The following is a 19111-nucleotide window of genomic DNA, read 5'->3' on the forward strand; positions in this document are numbered from 1 at the left end:
GGAAGAAAGTACATCAAAATTCAACAGTGGAGCCTGGCTAGGCTGGCTCAGTGGTTGAGCATCGACCCATGAACCAAGAGCTCACTGGTTCATTCCTGGTCAGGGCACATGCTTGGGTTGTGGGCTTGATCCCCAGGAAGGGGCGTGCAGGAGGCAGCAGATAGATGGTTCTCTCTCATCGATGTTTCTATCTCTCTATCTCTCTCCCTTCCTCTCTATCTCAAATCAATAAAAACATATTTTAAAAAAATCAACAGAGGACAGTGGAGATTCGGTAGATCTTCCTTTTAAAATATAGTTCCCTATATTTTAAGGATTACTCTTATACACTGAAAATAATTAAAGGTTATGAAAAACATGTCCTTGGGTAAAGATTTTTAAAAGATACTTTAAAATTTAAAGATTATTACAAATAATTTCCCAAAGGAGCACATTTGCCTCTATGAATAAAAATATTTATTGAACATACCAGAGAGTTTCATTTTGGGAGAAAGTGTTATTGTACTTTGCTCCTTCTCCAGTTCCCTGCCTCACATTAGGGTTTTGAAGAAACCTGTTTCTATGTGCTTCTCTCCTTCGTGTTGTTTTTTTTTAAACACCCACTTCCCACCCCTGCAGCCTTCAGGAAGGAAACTTGGCTTGGGGTTTCCAGCAGATGGGGCTTCTCAGCCTAACAGCTGGCAGATCTAGCAAAGATGAGGAGGCGGGGAGGGGTGGGCTGCCAATGTCACAGGCGCTGCTGCCGGAAGGGCCATTCCTCTGGCTCCTGCTTCATGGTGGAAGGAATGGCCTGCAGCATCCTGCAGGTCTGAGGTGAAGGAGATCATTGGAAACCTGCCCTGAGGAAACTTACACATGAAAGCACCCCTGAGTGCATGAGATCTATGGTGTTTGCTGGTCTCTGCTGCTCTCAGAGACCCAAATTTGAGAACTCACATTTTATATAACTCTGAGAGTAATTCTACAACTAGGGGTCCCTTGGCCTGGCCTGCACCCTCTAGGGATGTCAGAGAGCTGGTTTTGGCCCGATCCTCCTTCCCTCTGAGATTCATCAGTCTGTTCCATGTTTCCATGCCTGTGGTTTCCGCTCCTGTGTAGAGTGTCTGCCCCCTGGTGGCCAGTGCTCATGATAGCTACAGGCCAGTCAGCCGATTGGCCAGTCAGCTGGTCATTTAGGCTTTTATATATATAGATTGAGACATCCACATACAGTCTTTGCTATATTGTGAGAGAAGGCAAACCCAAAACATTGTTCTCTTCCTAAAAAAGGCCATTTTTATTATACTTTGTATTTGCGATCATCAGGTTTGTTTCATTTTTAAAAACTGTATTGCCCACGAATATTGTACATGTATTAGACTATTTAGTCTTCACACCAGCCCTATGAGTAGTACTATTATATCCACTTTAAACAGTCTAGGAAGTAAGCAGGCAGAGGTTGAGTAACTTGCACAAGGTCCAATATCTGGAACAGGCAGAAGAACCACAATTTGAGATTGATCTTGGAGACTGTGGGTCCAGAGAGTTTTTAAGCAAGATACTGTCACTGTCTCTGGGTACAATTATTTCCTGATCTCAGGGTATCCTTACATCAGGTATGAAAATAAGACTGCATTCTTTTAAAATCCAAAGTTATACCTACTCTAAATTTTCTAAGAAGTGTAGCCATTCCGGTCTTAAAGCTTTCACAACAAAGTGCTTATATATTCAATTATGTTCTCTATTCTATTGTAACATCCTATATAATAAAAGGCTAATAAGCAAATAGACCAAACAGTGGAATGACTGGTTGCTATGGCACACACTGACCGCAAGGGGGAAGATGCTTAATGCAGGAGCTTCCCCTTGGTGGTCAGTGCGCTTCCACAGGAGAAGCACTGCTCAGCCAAAAGCCAGGCTCACGGCTGGCGAGCACAGTGGTGGTGGCGGGAGCTTCTTCCTCCTCCATGGCAGTGCTAAGGATGTCTGACTGATGGCTTAGGCTCACTCCCCATGGGGGGCGGGGCTAAGCCATCAGTAGGACATCCCCCGAGGGTTCCCAGACTGCGATAGGGTGTAGACTGGGCGGAGGGACAACCCTCCCCCCCAGTACACGAATTTCATGCACCAGGTCTCTAGTTTATTATATTTTGTTTGTCTATACAAATCCCCCTCCCACACTAGCTTGTGTGCTCCGTAGAGATGGGGCCAAACATTGTTTTTCTCTATAGCTTCATTGCCTGGAATGTAGTAAGTTCACAATCAATATTTGATGACAAAACAAAAGCTGCTGCTACACTGATAGGAGTTTCTATTGATGCTGTATCTGTATCCCTTCAGCCCACCCTGGAGGTCACCTGAAGCTAGTGCCTGTCCCTGCTGAAGGTTTCCTGATTCTCTCTACCTAAAAGTATTTTCTAGCTGCTGGGGAATGCTTGGTCAAAGGTGGGGCAGGTAGATTTTACCAAGAAATTAATTCCTGGGAGCAACCTACAGTCAGTGAGGGATGGGAAGTGACAGATGCCCTGGCTTCCCTGCTGGGACAAGTCTGAGGTGAGTTCTACAAAGTCCCTCAGGGCATCCACACCAGAACTGGGCACCAGCTGCCCACAGCAGTTACTGTTCATTAACACACCCTTTCTTGACCTCCCTTCCTTCCTGGTCTCAGTACTTGATTCCCTCAAAGCCACATGGAAGTTAATTCTGCCAAAAACCTAAATGAGCTTCGAAGCCAACTCTTCCCAAGTTGAGCCCTCAGATGGGAGGCAGCCCAGCTGACAGCTTGTTCTCAGCCTTGTGAGAGCCTGAGCAGAGAATGCAGCTAAACTGTGCTTGACTCCTGACCTCTGAAAACTGTAATGTGTGTTGTTATAATTTGTTGAATTTATGGTAACTTGTTAAACATTTTGGTACCTGGAAGTGGGGTGCTGCTGTAACAAATACCTAAACACATGTGTAGTAGCTGGCTATGGCTACTGCACTGGGTGGCTTAACAACAGAGATTTATTTCTTATAGTCTGGAAGGTGGAAGTCCAAGATTAAGATGTCAGTGAGGTTGTTTCTTCTAAGACCTGTCTTCCTTGCCTTACAGATGACCGTCTTCTTGCCATGTCCTCACATGGTCTTTTCTCTGTGCCTGCCCCTGGTGTCTCTTCCTCTTCTTGTAAGGACATCAGTCCTATAGGGTTAGGGCTCCAGCTTTATGACCTTGTTTAAATTTAATTGCCTCTTAAAGGCCCGTCTCCAAGTCACATGGGGGTTGGGGCTTCAACATATGAATTTGGAAGGACACATGCTGTTCATAACACAGGAGTGTTTGTAACCAGGAAGTGAGCAGAGGCTGAAGGAATTTGGAGGAACATGGCAGAGAAAGTCATAATTGCCATGAGCAGATTCTTAGTAGAAACCTGGACTTCGAGGATGCCGATGGTGAGGAAGCAAATGAGGAATGTGTTATTGGAAATTGGAGGAAGGGGGTCCTTGCTCTGTGGAGGCGGAAAGTTTGGCAGAATTGTCTCCTAGAGTTATGTGGAAAGCAGAAGCTGGAAGTGATAAACATGTCCACATATCTAAGGAGATTTCCAAGAAAAGCGTGGCAGGTGCTGCCTGGTTCTTACTGCTTACAGTAATTGCACAAGGAGAGAGATTAATTGAAAGAAGAACTTACAATTTAAAAAAAAAGAAAAGAAACCAGAATCTCATGTCTCAAAAAATTCTGAGCTTCTCCAGATGGCAAAGATGCAAAAATGAAGAGCTGCCTCTCAGGAAAGGGTGTTCCGCGGGTGTGAAGGTACAGCTGCTAAAACTCAGAAAGACCAAAGTTCAGATGAGGCCATCACACAGAGGCCTTTGTAAGGAACGAAGGGTGTACCTCACAGATCTCAGTGCAACCAGAGAACCTCTAGGGCAGGGGTGGGTAACCCCTGGCACACGTGCCAAACATAGCACGCTAGTAACTTTTGCTGGCACGAGAAACCCTCTCTTATAATCTTCCATTTACAATTGTGAATCTTTGTTCTCAGTGATGAATTTTGATTTTTGTAAAGTCTAGTAATAGGAGTAGCCTGATGGATGAAAGTAGTAGCTCGTGCATATCTCTGAAGGGCACAAAATATAAACCTGATGTAAAATCTCTGTCATCAGTGATGCAGCAGCAAAAGTCCCACTGATAATATCAAATGGAGTCATAAAGTTTTCTGTTGGACTATCAGTGTACATGTATACATTAAAAAATAAATGTATTTTTCATCATCATATACTGTGTTTTTGTCGCTCGAATAAATGTTATTATTTCTTCAAGGTTCTTCACAAGGTACACCTTAAGAGATACCAAGTAGGTGTAACATGTTCTCAAAAAATTAGGGTTGGCACGCAGAAGAATTTTGAGTCAGAGATTTTGCTGGTTTTGGCACGCACTCACCAAAAGGTTTTAAATGCAAGGAAGAAAATAGCCTAGTCTTTATCTTTACACATTTGGACCCCATTATATACTATATACTAGTATATAAAGCCTAAGCAGCCATTAGAGCAGGGGTCCTCAAATTATGGCCTGTGGGCCACATGCAAATACAAATATTGTATTTGTTCCCGTTTTGTTTAGTTTTGTACTTCAAAATAAGATATCTGCAGTGTGCATAGGAATTTGTTCATAGTTTTTTTTTTTAAACTATAGTCCGGCCCTCCAACAGTCTGAGGGACAGTGAACTGGCCCCCTGTTTAAAAAGTTTGAGGACCCCTGCTCTAGGCAGCTGAGGGGCATCTCAGCAGGAGGCCAAGGACAGAGGCTTTATCTTAAACACATCAGTGGCTATTGCTCTTGCCTAATGGAGTGAACCACAGTGAAGTCCACACAAGGTTTACAAAGTCACTGAGAAGTTGTTTAAATAGAAACTTTGCTAGCTTGGACTGCAAGGGACAGAGATATCACAAAACATAAGGAGGCTGTCAGACCCTTCAAGTTCTCCCTGCAATGGAAAGAGGCCGGTAACACCACTCTGCTGCGAACACAGGCTTCCTTTCATGAAAAAGAAGAGCAGAACCAAGAATCCAGAGGGTGGAGCATGACGCACAGAGGTTATTCCTGAGCCTTCACTCCTAATTGAGGGACTCGCAACATTCGCCAGCCTGGGTTTCACAAGGGCTCTGGACCAGTGACTCCTTTTTACCTTTCATTTCCCATGTTTTGACTGGAGTGTCTGCAACTATTACCCTATGTCTGCCCCACCATCTCATGTTGGGAGGGCTGGAGGCAGATGCTCAGCACTGTAGTTTCACACAGGTCCACAGCTGGAGAGTAACTGTGCCCCAGCAGCTGTGATTGGTAGATCACACTCAAGCCCTCTATCCACACCTGACCCCAATTTTACTTTACGATGATGCCCTAACGCAGTGGTTCTCAACCTTGGCTGCACTTTAGAATCACCTGGGAATCTTTTTATTTTCTTTCCGGTTTTTTCTTTTAATTATTTACCAGATAAAAAAGAAAAAATAGTGATTGTATCTCTTCCCTCCCAACATTTCAGTTGACCCAGGTCCAGTGGGTTTTCACCTGGGAATCTTTTTAAAATACTGATTTCTGGGCCTCATCCTCTGGAAATTCCGTTTCTTTGTTATGGGGTGGGACCACAGCATTAGTACCAAAGAAACATAATTTCTGGAGGATGAGGCCGAGAAATCAGGATTTTAAAAAGATTCCCAGGTGAAAACCCACTGGACCTGGGTCAACTGAAATGTTGGGAGGGAAGAGATACAATCACAATTTTTTCTTTTTTATCTGGTAAATAATGAAAAGAAAAAACCGGAAAGAAAATAAAAAGATTCCCAGGTGATTCTAATGTGCAGCCAAGGTTGAGAACCACTGCCCTAATGCAAGGGGGGGACCCTTTTTTTTTTTTCTGCCAAGGACTGTTTAGATATTTATAACATCATTCTCTTAATATAAATATATGTTGCTATGAAAAAAGCTCCTAGATTTATTGAATTTCAAGTTTCACCTGCAGTTGCTTTGTCAGGGCCAGACCAAATGATTTTGTGGGCTTTATACAGCCTGCAGGCCAGATGTTCCCCATCTTTGCCCTCATGGGATGACACTCAGGGAACCTGCGGTTGGGATGAATGTATCTTGCATGTGGAAGAGACAATGGGGAGCAGGATGGACAAGCCCTAGGGTGACACCCCCTGCTTGTGCTCCCAGCTTCGAATAATCCCCTTTCTCTTAGCTAGGGCAGGACCTGTGCTTGCTTCTAACCAATAGGACATGGCAGAGGTGATGGGCTGTCACTCCCACGGCTATGTTCTACATGATACAGCATCAGTACTGGGATATCATTTTGTGATTCTGTTATGGTGAATACGTAAGACTCCAAGCAGAGTGGCTCTTGCTCTCCCGTGGCCTTGAAGAAGCAAGCTACTCTGAGTTCCACAGAGAGGAAGTGAATTCCGCCCACAGCCTAGAGGAGCTGGGAAGTGGATGCTTCCCCAGTCACGCCTCCAGAGGGCAGTGCAGCCCAGCTGATGGCAGTCTGGGAGCCCTTGAGCAGAGGGACCCAGTTAAGCCTGCCTCCACTCCAGACTCAGGGAAACTGTGAGATAATAAATGTGTATTCCTTTAAGCCATGAGGTTTGTGGTAATTTGTTATGCAGCAATGAAAAGCTAATACAAAGATTCTCAAAAGGAAGTGGATTATGTGATGATAGCAAATGCTTAGATTCATGCCATCTCAGGCAGTTTTTTTTTTTTTTCATGGAATTTTTAATGTTATTGGTAATAGCAGGAGCATTCAAACACTTGGACAGTGATGTGCTGCTTGAAAGTAATCAAAGTATTGATGAATTGCCTTCTCACTAGTTTATACAGAGGCAACAATATAATGCTTATATTTACTAATACAAGACAAAAATGATAAAAATTCTAGGATTTGACAGTGCCACAAAGAAGCCTACAGTGGCCATCTTAGTGCCCCAATTTCTATAAGATGCTAAATGAGAGTAAAATTAAATCTTTCAAGTTCCACGCATGTGTGGGAGTCACAGAGAGAGCCGCATGCTCTTTCTTTTGATTTAGAAGGGTTATTTTCAGTTAGGTCACCACTGCCAGTGGAGAAGCGCTGGGGCAAATAAGGCACTCCTAACAGTATCATCTCCCCTTATATAGAATTTTTCAGTTATCAAAGCACCACCATCCTCATTTGACAAGTTCAGCTGATAGGAGGTCAGGACAGGCCACTCAGGGAGAAACCAACAGAAGTCGGGAGAGAAGCTTGTGATCTGAAGGTTTGCTGTTTAACTTCACATACCATCAGCCCAAGGAGCAGCCAGGCCACCCTGGAGACAGGTGAGCAGCACACATTTGGGCATTTACTCATTTGCTTCTTAGTGCACACTTTCATCGACACTTCCTGTTTAAATGTGCTGCCTACTTCACTTGAGAAAACTGTGGATCATGCGCATAATGAAAGACTGCAGAAGGCCCTGAGTCCTCCACAACTACAAAATAAAGTCATATGACATGCAATTTAAAGAAAATTCTGAATAGGAACAGCTGAAAACCCAAGTCAATATAGAAGAGAAAGTTGGTTACAATCACAGATTTCCATTCAGAACCAGCCTGTCTGAAGCTCACAAATACTGGAAAACTGGCATTTGGCCAAGACATAAGGCATTGTACCCTTCTTCCATGGACTGCTTTTATGTCATGATCTCTTGTCTCATTTTTCCTTGTTCCTTTCATTTTATTTTATTTTTTAAAAATTTATTTTATTGATTTTTTTACAGAGAGGTAGGGAGAGAGATAGGGAGTTGGAAACATCGATGAGAGATAAACAACGACCAGCTGCCTCCTGTACACGCCCTACTGGGGATGTGCCCACAAGCAAGGTATATGCCCTTGACTGGAATTTAACCTGGGACCCTTCAGTCCACAGGCCGATGCTCTATCCACTGAGCCAAACCATCTAGAGCTCCTTGTTCCTTTTTAAATAAGGACAGCTGGACCAAATTAGAATTGTTGGTTCTACCTAACTTAAATAACTGTGCCAAAATGGCTTTAAATCTGCACAATTCTGTGTGTATACTCCTTTCTGTTGATTAATTCATAGCGTCTTATTTCAATGATTGTTCTAGCTTCTGAGATATATTCTGCATGGTTTATAAAATGTAATTCTCAGTGACTTGGACAATTTCTCCAGAGAAGACACTTCCAAACAGTGGGATCATCCAATCTACATGGTATAGTTTGGCCCCTTAAACATTTTACTTTCCCTTTTCTAAGAGGCTGGTCGAGTCAATAGGATTCTCTGGAACCACCGATGTGTCCAAGAGCTGCCAACAGTGCTAACTGCACTCATGGGATTTGGAGAGAGACAGAGGACCAGTCTGAAGAAGTTTGGTGAGAGTATATGGTACAGTTAAAAGCATTTGAGTAACTAACTCTACTCTTTCTGGGGGAATTTCAACCTAGTTGACCATTGTTTGTCATTTCTTGTCTGGTTTTATTTTATTTTTTTTTCACAGGTAAAAACTGTGCCTGAAGTCTCATTTGCAGAAATACAGGACTGAATCTATACTCAGACGTATTTTCCAGTCATCCCCCAAGTGGCATTTAAGCATCTATAACAAATATTTTCATGTCATACGGACTGGATGCTCACACATTTGGCATTAGGGGGTAGAAAGCGATAAAGTGAGTAAGAGCATCGTGGGGCTAAGGAACTCAGCACTTAGCAAACATTGCTCCAACTCTCAGTGGGGCTTTTAAATTCTGTCATAGAGGATAATAAGCCAGCTCATCCAGAAGATGGAAAAAATGAGCTAAATGGTCCTTTTAAGTACTACGTCCACTGAGCACGGTGGATTACCACTGAGCTTCCTCCTTCACTGCTTGCCAGGACCTGTTATGGCCTGGACAAGTGAAAAACCATGGTGAAATAAATGATACCCTGTCCTCACCCAATAATAAACATGCTCTCTAAAAGAGAGTACTTATCCTGGGCCTTCAGCTAGAATGTTACCCTAAGACTCTAGAATGTTCTATCCTTGTAGAATGTTCCCCATCAAATGATAACTGTACTCAAGGTAGTTATTTGGGCATTTTTCCTTTATCATGATGACCAAGAGCAGAGGACTTTTCTGGGTATATTGAACACTCCATTTTCTAGTTTTTATAAAAACTTGGGATATGAGAAAACTAATGAAACAAAAAAGGAAATTCTCTCCAATTCCTACTTCTTTTCATATGTGTCCCACCCTATTATGTGGTCATTAAGTAAGCATGAGCCTTCTCTTGGGGGGGGGGGTATGCTCCAATAGTAAGATATTTCCTATTATTAACCAGTAGAGTTGGTTAATTAGTCAGTTTCTACTAACTCTCAATCAATACCTGTTTAAAATGGAAGGTCCTTTTTGTTCCTAAAGATTTATCTTTTCAAATATCCATCTTTGTATATTTTACATTTATCTGGCTTAAAAAGTTTCAAAACCCTATCAGAAAATGAAATTTACAAGATACAGAATCAGAAGACTCCTCATTGATCTTTAGGTAGAACATACTCACATATTCAATACCAGAGCAGAATGACCAAGATGATGCACAAATAATGGAATTGCACTTCTAATTTAGTCAGCTCAGATGACACCTTATAAATAAGCTTTTCCCATAATTTATTAACTATGATCCTACTTTGCATCCTTTAAAAGAATGCATCCACCATTGATTTGCCTATCATTTAAATACAATCTAGTATCTAGACAATACAATCTACAATCTGGTATCTAGTATCTACAATCTACAATCTAGTCAATATTCATGTTAACACAGAATAAGGTATTCATGTTGCTCAGATGTCTACAATGTAATGAGCAAGAGATATAGAATAGAATCTGATCTGTTGGGATAGCATAATGAAAAATTCAGAAATGTTTAACGACCCTAGGCAGTTTTGGGGGCAATTACTTGATGATCTATGGAATTCTTATTCTGAAGTACAGAAGAAAACTGCAAGGCTGCATTTTCTCTGTAGAAACTTAATGTACCTGAAATTTATTGGAGCTGAGTTCTGCTTTAACACAATTGTTTTCATAACAATTTCTTGCCAAAAATCTACTAGCCATTTCTTTAGGGTAATTATATCTTATTCCATAATTCAAATGATTCACTTTTATTTACAATAGCTATTTCTTAAAGTATAGCAACAAATTTGAACATATATGTATGCGTACATATGCAAATATATATGATTACATATATAAAACTTTTATATGTGTATATCTAGGCATGTGTGTATATATGCATATGTATAAATTATTTATTTTAAAATACGTTAATACTAAATTTTATATAAGAATTCAAACATTCGGAGGGCAAATGCAAAACAACAAAAGATTGTCTAATATAATGTTTAATCAAAAGTTATTGCCAATATTTACCAGAAGGGGTGGGCAATAGTCTTCAATACAAAGATTAGCAAACATCACTTGAAGTGCAATAAACATTTCCGATTTTGTGACTGTATTTTATGTGTCTGATTTAAAAAAAGATCTCACATGTAAAAGCTGAGGATCCTTTACATGTGCTGCAATTTACAGTAAGTGGTGAGCATTATAATCATTGAAAAATAATTATGGCTAATCTGTGGATATTTGAAAACAAATACACTGCGTAGGCATCTTATACTTTGCCTTTAAAGATGAGACGCTTCATCAAGTGACAACCTGCTTCTTAAGTCAACTTAAAGCCAAATCCTCGTCATACCTTCATGGGAGCCAGCTGGATGGGTGTGATGCATGACGGGTCCACCATGGGCTTCGGCCTGTTGGCCGTGTCTGCCAACAGACTATGCCACTGCTGCGGCAGGCCGGTGAATTTCTGTTCCTGTGGATCAAACCCTGTGTGAACCCTGTGTTCAAAGTTGGACGGACCAGATATTTCAATCTTTTTCTTTTTCTTTCCAAACATGATGCAAAGACCTGAGGAAGGCAAACAGAAAAGAGGCAGCTGTTTATCTGTTGCCAGCAGAAGACCACAGGGAAATGATTAATTTGTCCAGAGTTACATCTTTTCAGTAGTTCCTCTATATACCAGCTACAAAATAATGAAAGTTGGGTTTTCAAGGTATGTAACTTGCTGTAGCCCATGGGACAACTGAAACCACAGTGACACTAGGATGAAACGTGCTTGCACGTGGGGGCTTTCCCTCCTGCTGCTCTGGGAACCATTGCCAGCATGAGAGACAGGTCATCCTGTGGGAGATGACAGACCATGTGGCCCAGGGACCCGTCAGGCCAGCAGCCACCAGCCTGGGGGGCAGCAGCTGGCCACTAGTAGCCCACGCAAACCAGCAGAAGAACGACCCAGACGAGCTGGACTCAAAGTACCGACCTACAGAATCAGGGCACAAATAAATGGCTTTGCTTGAGGTCATTATACTTTGGAGTAAATTGTTGCATGGAAAAAAGCTAACTGTCAGAGGAATGCAAAAACCTGATTATTTTCCCATTTTTCTCTTTGTTTTTGCTGCTTCACAGTCTCAAGTAATAATGTCTAATCGGTAGCTATATTAGCTGTTATACAATCCTGTTACTTCAGAAGAGTCTTGGCTATTACACTCCTGTCACAGTGGTTGAGGGCCTGCAATGTTTTTAGTGGCCAGAAAATTATACCAAATGAGTAAGTGGCTCTGTATACCATCTCTCTGTGAAAATAAAAATACATTGGAAAATATAATTTGGTCATGTGTTGGCTGAGTCCACTTGACATTTAAGTAAACTTTATGGCCATCTTTTTTAAAACAACAATTTAGAAAAATCATTTTAGAAGAGTTCTTTTGCACGCATTCATACCCGAGCAAGCACTGAAAATGCTAAGCCAAGTGTTTTTAGAACCAGAACAGAAATGCCTTACTATCCCCTTCTTGATTATGAATTTCCCAGTGGTTGCTATGCCATTCAAGTGAGAGTATAAAAAAGAAAATATTAATGAATTAATACTGATCTTGTTTTTCAATAAGACACTTGTAGTGAGGAAACCCACAGCTGAATTAATTTACCTATGTTGCATTCTGTGATACTATCCACCTGTATCCTAAATGCTAACAAATACCATTCAACAGTCCAATAAGTTTGAGTTAGTTATAGAGGAAGAAGTGAAAAGGAAAATATACAACAGTTCCAACTCCTACAGCAACAATCCTGTGAAATTCACACTAAATGCAGAGAGAGACTCTCCAAACTGTAGTGGCAGCCCCTAGGGATGGCCATTACTCTGAGAGCAGTGAGGACCCCACACTCAGGGGAAAGGTGGACAAAGTCCTGGTGCTTTTTAGCTCCACAGGGCAGAGGGACACATGGCAGGGCAGTGAAGACCTGCTTGGGGGATGCTTCCTTCTCTCTGATGTGACTCTGCCTGTCCCTGGCGTGGTGCGAAATGTCCAGTGGGTATGACCTCACTTCACGGTGCGAAATGTCCAGTGCGTATGACCTCACTTCACGGTGCGAAATGTCCAGTGTGTAATGACCTCACTTCACGGTGCGAAATGTCCAGTGTGTATGACCTCACTGAAAATTCACCACAGCCCTTGATTTGGGGTCCCCAACACCACCCAGGTTTCATTTGCTCAGAGAACTCACAGGACCCAGTGTATGGTCATGTTCATGGCTGTGATTTATTACAGTGAAAGGACACAGAGCAAAACCGGTGATGGGAAAGGGTGTGTGGGACAAGTCTGGAGGGAGGCAGGCACAGCTCGCAAGGGTCCTCTCCCGTGGACTCACACGGGACGGGACTAATGCCTCCAGCCCTGAACGGTGACAGCACGTGTGGAATGAGGTCTGCCAGGGAAGCTCATAGAGGCTAGGTCCGTGATGGCGAATCTTTTGAGCTCGGCGTGTCAGCATTTTGAAAAACCCTAACTTAACTCTGGTGCCATGTCACATATAGAAATTTTTTGATATTTGCAACCGTAGTACAACACAGAATTATATTTTTGATATTTATTTTATATATTTAAATGCCATTTAACAAAGGAAAATCAACCCAAAAAATGAGTTTGCGTGTCACCTCTGACACGCGTGTCATAGGTTCGCCATCACTGGGCTAGGTGCTGAGGACTTAACTGGGGACGTGTCACATAGGCACCGTCTGCCTGGTCTGTGCCAAAACTTCAGACTCCAGAAGGAAAGCAGGGGTTCAGCATAAACTGTACTCTCTGCAGAAACTGTTCAGCCTCAGTGAGCCATTCTTATCAGGGAATGATGGGAGCCCTCTCCTCCTAACCCCAAGTTCCCCGATGCCAGCCAAGGGCCCACCAAGCAAATAGGTGTTTCTTAGCTAGCAGTTCCGGGCCGGCTGTGTCAACTCTTTTCTGCACAAGAGGTGTTACTATCATATCTCCATTTTACAGAAGCTCAGAGCCCGGGTTAGACACTGGCAAAGCCAGACACTCAGAACCTCCAAATACCTGCTCTTCATCACTGGGTGACATGTTGCTGCCCTGCATCTGCCTTCTCTTCTGGACACATCCCTGTCCTTCCTAGAAAACCCTGCTCCCCTAGAAATACAGGTTGGCTCTAACAAGGGAACTGTGAGATTCTGGAGGCTTCTTGGCTCCTCTCGTGTCTCTCTGGACATGCTGACCGTTTTTCTGAGACTCAGTGGACCTCTGTCACTGAGCAGGGAAGGCTAGAGGAGAACCTGTAACACAGAACAGAAGACCCTTGCAGTTTAGCATCCATGCAAACCCAGGGCATGGAATACCTCATCCCGCTCCTGAGTTCCAGCAGACCCTCCAGAACCATTTGATAGTGTGGATGGAAAAGGGGCCACATACTAACCCCGACAAGCTCAGGCAGGCCTGCATGGCAGCCTCACACACTCAGAGACCTAAACTAACCACATGGTCTGAAATGAAAACTTCCTAAAAGCGAGTCAAGGTGGGCAGTCATGGCCTAGGCCAGTGCCTTCCTTGACAAAGGTTGATCTCTACTTAACTGAGCCTGTCTATTGTCATATTGCATCTAAAATAACATACCTTTGGAAAGTCAGCCTCCTGGGGCAGAATCTCCCACCAGAGCACAGAATCCCTCATTGTTATCTTGTTCTCTGCAAACCATCTCTATGTGCTGTAAATGCTAGTTGTTAACTATCCTGTACCCACCAATGTGGAAGAGTTATGTGCCTATCAGCTTTACTCCTTATCCAATCTCAGAGATTTCCCTGCTTTTCTTTATCCCACCTCCCTAGACTACCCCCAATGAATTTCACCTAACTCCAGACTTGATTCTTAAGGGCTGGTATGACTGTTAGATTTCATCATCAGTATGAGATTACATTCACTTTCAGTGAATTTTAGGCAAAATCAATAATCGTGTACTTGGAACCAGCCTGGAATGCACAGGTAGGCTGGTTGGGTGGATGGGTAGGGGGCTTCTAGAGCCTGTGTGATATCACAAAGCAGCAGGAAATTTGAAGATGAACAACAAAACAAATGTCACCTTGCAAGATGTAAGCTCTTAAAAAAAAAGAAAAAGATTATTCTAAAGAAGCCCATTACAACAAAAAGAGAAAGACAAACTTTGAGAAAACCAAAAACTGGAATAGAAAGACAACATAATCATAATATAATTCTTGGCTCATCAGTAAGCAGTGACAAAAATCACAAAACATAAGGACCATTTACTGCTATAACCAAAAATAGCCAAAAGAATTATATTGAAAAAATAGAGAAAGTGGACAGATAACATAATAAAGCTAAATTCTATCTATTGCAGCAGAAAATAAAAGGGTGGAGAGTCCTAAATTTTATATAGCTGTGTACATATACTTGGGCCCATATGTAAAAAAAATGGGGAAAAAAAGGGCCCAAACTGAAAAAACATATGGTGGCTTCTGGAAAGCAGAATTTGGAGTTATCACGGGGCAGGTCAGGGAACCACAAGATTTCTTACACTTGTTTTGTAAACCATCTGTGGTATTTTATATCCTAAAATATTTTCAAATCAATTGAAAGCAAAGCACTTGTTAAAATTAACATATATCAGAATACTAATATATTCAAATAAAACTAAAAATCCATCCAATAGATTGATGTTCAGATGACGATTGCAGCTTCCAAATGGCACTAGCCCATTTTGGTGAGAAGTGGCAGTTGAGAGTCTGAATGTTCATTAAGGTTCATTAGAATCATGGGTAGATATCTAATCCTGTACCCTTTTCACCCTTGTTCTATTCTATATTACTTGCTATAGGTTTTGAGTGTTTTCAAACTTACCTAATTCTGTGGGAGCTAAATCCACAGAAAGGGATTTGTAATGGGATGAGCAGATGGAGGCATGGAAAGAAACTGCATATGACAGGTAAAACATAAACAAATGTCCCCTATTTCTCGGCTCTCTAGAATGTCTCCTAGCCACAGGTCCTCAGCTTATGGGATAAGCATTGTAAAGTCAGGTTTCTCCCAAGAAACACAGCCAACAGGACTTAGTATAGGAATTGGCTAATGCGGTTATGTTGGCCAAGATGTCCCATGATCTGCCATCTACCATCTGGAGAACCAGAAAAGATAGTAGTTAATTCAGCTGAGACCTTAGGTCTGAGAATCAGGGTAATGGTGTCAGTTCGGTTCTGAGTCTGAAAACATGAGAACCAGGAACATCAAAGTCCAAGGGCAGAGGACGGATGTCTCAGTTCAAGCAGGGAGAGAGCAAATTCATCTTTCCTTTCTCTTTTTGTTCTATTTGGGCCCCCCAAGGAATCGGAGGATGCCCACCCACGACGGGGAGTGTCATCTGCTTTATTCAGTTCACCAAATCAAATGCCAGTCTCTTCTAGAAACATCCTCACAGACACACACAGTACTAATGTTTAGCAGCTATCTGGGCATCCCTTAGCCAGTCAAGTTGACACATAATATTCACCATCACAAGCATGTGGGGGGAGAACTGATAAGAACGTTCTTCATGTTTACACAGAAAATGAAGTGGTTTTCAGGTAGATATTAAAACTCCTCCTGACTGCAACATGCTTACTGGCCCGGAAAATAGCCACTAGCATTTTTTTTTTCTCCTCAAGAAGTCAATTTCAGGACTCTGAATTCCATTTTCAACTTTCTTGCTCAAAGGCTACCTTCTTATATAAATGCCTGGTAACTACATATTTTTAAAACTTCTGGCATTCCTTATTAATTTATAGTGTTGGAATAGTCAGTAAGAACAGTGATACACTGATGAGAAATATCTGTACTTTTCCAAATGTTGGCATGCTCATCAGGGATTTTGAATGGAGTTTGGGCTACAGTATATAAATTCAAAGGTATTAGCTTTCCAGTGTACTCGAAATTATCAAAAAATATCTGGGACACATGCTACAACATGGATGAATTTTTAAGATACTTGCTAAGTAAAATAATCAGACCCAAAGGGACAACTATTGTATGATTCTACTTATATGAAGTATCTAAAGTAGTCAAATTCATGGAGTTTTGTAACTCAGCTGAGTCATAGAGACAGAAAGGAGAATGGTATTGCCAGAGGCTGGAAGGAGGGGGAAGTGGGGACTTACTGTTCAATGAGTTTCACTTTGGGAAAATGAAAAGGTTCTGAAGATGGATGGTGGTGATGGTTGCACAACAATGTATGTATACTTAATGCCATTGAACTGCACACTTAAAAATGGTTAAATGGTGAATTTTATGTTGAGCATAGTTTATAATATTACTAACACGGATAAGGATATAATCATGGATATAAAAGGGTTTCTCTGGAAAGTAACCTCCTGGGGTGATCTAATAATAAATTCCCAACTGGGAAGGCCATTATGTGGCAGCCATGCCCCAGGCATAACTTCTTTATTAAGGGCTTATCTTTGCCTCAAGTAAATTGTATACATTGTTTCTGTGCCGCTAGGTTAACACATCTTTGAAAATGTCTGTTTTCACATCCCTCCCAAAATGGACAACCTCAAAAGAGTTTATAACCTTTTTTTTTTAATCCTCACCCGAGGATATTTTTCTATTGATTTTTAGAGAGAGTGGAAGAGAGAGGGAGAGGCAGAGAGAAAATCAATGTGAGAGAAACACATCAATTGGTTGCCTCCAAACAGGGCCTGGACTGGGGAGAAGCCTGCAACCAAGGCACATGCCCTTGACTACAATCAAATACGGAACCCTTCAGTCTGCAGACTGACGCTCTATCCACTGAGCCAAACCAGCCAGGGCAAGAGAGTCAATAGTCTTAATTAACCTGTAGTTCTATCCTGCCTTGCTTTCTCCCACCTTCATGTAATCTTCCTTATATCACCTCTTTAATTTCAGATGCATAAGAGAAGCTGCATACAGTTACTCTCCAGAGCATTTGAGATCTTGCTACCCAAAGTATGCCATCAATTTGGCTCAAACGAACTCATAAACATTATCTACAGGTTTAGATGTTTTTTAGGTTTATATACTTCAGGAGCTTTGAGTGCATGGGAGGAAATATTTGGTAGAGAGGGGCCATGTTGGGATGGGGCAGAGACCAGATGAACAGAGCTGGAGCTAGTCTAGTAGACAATCTTTTTGTTCATACTCCCTCTCACCTTCAAAGCAATGTTGGTCTAAGCTTTGGCACTGACAACAACTTAGGGGTACACTTGCAAGGCTTATAATTACTTCTATAGTCTAGATGCAATTACTAGACTAGTAAAGTTTTCAGCTAGCTGGACAGCTGGCTTCTTAGAATATGAGCACAGAATTAAAAATGGTGCCTTTAATGTACATCTCAGGAGTGATTCTTTTCTCACTAACTCCCCTCATGAGGAGATTTTTCTTTTCTTACCCTCAGATCTATTTCGAAGGACGTGGTAAATGTAATAACGGATATTTAAGTACTTCTGAAATACCTTCTTGTGTTCAGATAATTTAGGTTTAATGATCAGCCTGTCATTGGTAGAAGAAAGATGACTCTGAGGAACTGTACTGCAGTGGGGATGGCACCAACCACACTGCCTCCTTGTTGAGAGGTCATTGCTTGGATACACATCTATCATAGTCTCAGAATCAGGAACAAAAAATTCACCAGGCTTTTAGTTATGTTGCTTTTAGGTAATATATAATACTAGAGGCTTGGTGCACAAAATTCGTGCACTGAGGGGTTGGAGACGGGGGGATGTCCCTCAGCCCAGCCTGCACCCTCTCCAATCTGGGACCCCTCAGGAGATTCCAACTGCCAGTTTAGGCCTGATCCCTAAACCAGCAGAACATCCCTCTTATAATCTGGGACTGCTGACTCTCAACCTCTCGCCTGCCTACCTGCCTGATTGCCCCTAACTGCTTCTGCCTGCCAGCCTGATCACCCCCCAACCACTCCCCTGCCAACCTGATCGACACCTAACTGCTCCCTTGCTGGCCCAATTGCCCCCAACTGCCCTCCCCTGCTGGCCTGGTCCCCCCTAACCGCCCTCCCCTGCAAGCCTGGTCCCCCCCCAACTGCCCTTCCCTGATAGCCAGATTGCCTACAACTGCCCTCCCCTGCCGGCCATCTTGTGGCAGTCATCTTATGACCACATGAGGGTGGCTATTTTGTGCAAGGGCATGACAGTCAATTTGCATATTACCTCTTTATTATACAGGATACATCACACATTTGGGATTCAGAGGGAAACATTAAACACCTCAGATCGGTTCATAATATAACTTAAAAATAAAGTTGTTTTCTAGGAAAAATAATGTCATTATATCCAAAAAGATGTAAATGATCTGGTTTCCCTTTATGGCCCCTGAACATCATCCATGGGTTAGTCACTGGATCGAACCAGGTGCTTCCCACTCCAGAAAACCTGCTTCAAAGCATGATGGGCCAGTAAAGGTCACTCTTGTACCCGGTCCCCGTTTGTATGGCACACACTTGTGATCCAGCTGCACCTGTTTTCTCAACAGCTAGAGCCCTTTTCTCCTATTGTGTATTTGTCTCTGGCTTCTGATTTCTATCCTTTGGATTTGAACTCAGCCTTCAAACTTGACTTCTTGCTTCATTGCTTCTTTTTTTTAAAAAATTTCATTTATTGGTTTTAGAGAGAAAGAGGAAGGGAAGGAGGGAGGGGAGAGGGAGAGGAGAGAGAGAGAGAGAGAGAGAGAGAGAGAGAGAGAGAGAGAGAGAGAGAAGAGAG

General features: G+C 42.2%; 1 protein-coding gene across 1 annotated transcript in view; it reads right to left on the reverse strand.

Moving 5' to 3' along the window:
• The window catches only part of PAK7 (p21 protein (Cdc42/Rac)-activated kinase 7), a 174464-nt gene that overhangs the window by 84269 nt on the left and 71084 nt on the right, over nt 1–19111 (reverse strand). The window contains exon 3 of the mRNA XM_006758084.2: nt 10727–10941. Within this exon, the coding sequence (XP_006758147.1) occupies nt 10727–10930 (204 nt within the window). The 5' untranslated portion in view covers nt 10931–10941. The remainder of the gene's footprint in view (nt 1–10726; nt 10942–19111) is intronic.

This window comes from Myotis davidii, unplaced genomic scaffold (assembly GCF_000327345.1).
Source record: "Myotis davidii unplaced genomic scaffold, ASM32734v1 scaffold32, whole genome shotgun sequence".
Taxonomy (NCBI): Eukaryota; Metazoa; Chordata; class Mammalia; order Chiroptera; family Vespertilionidae; genus Myotis; species Myotis davidii.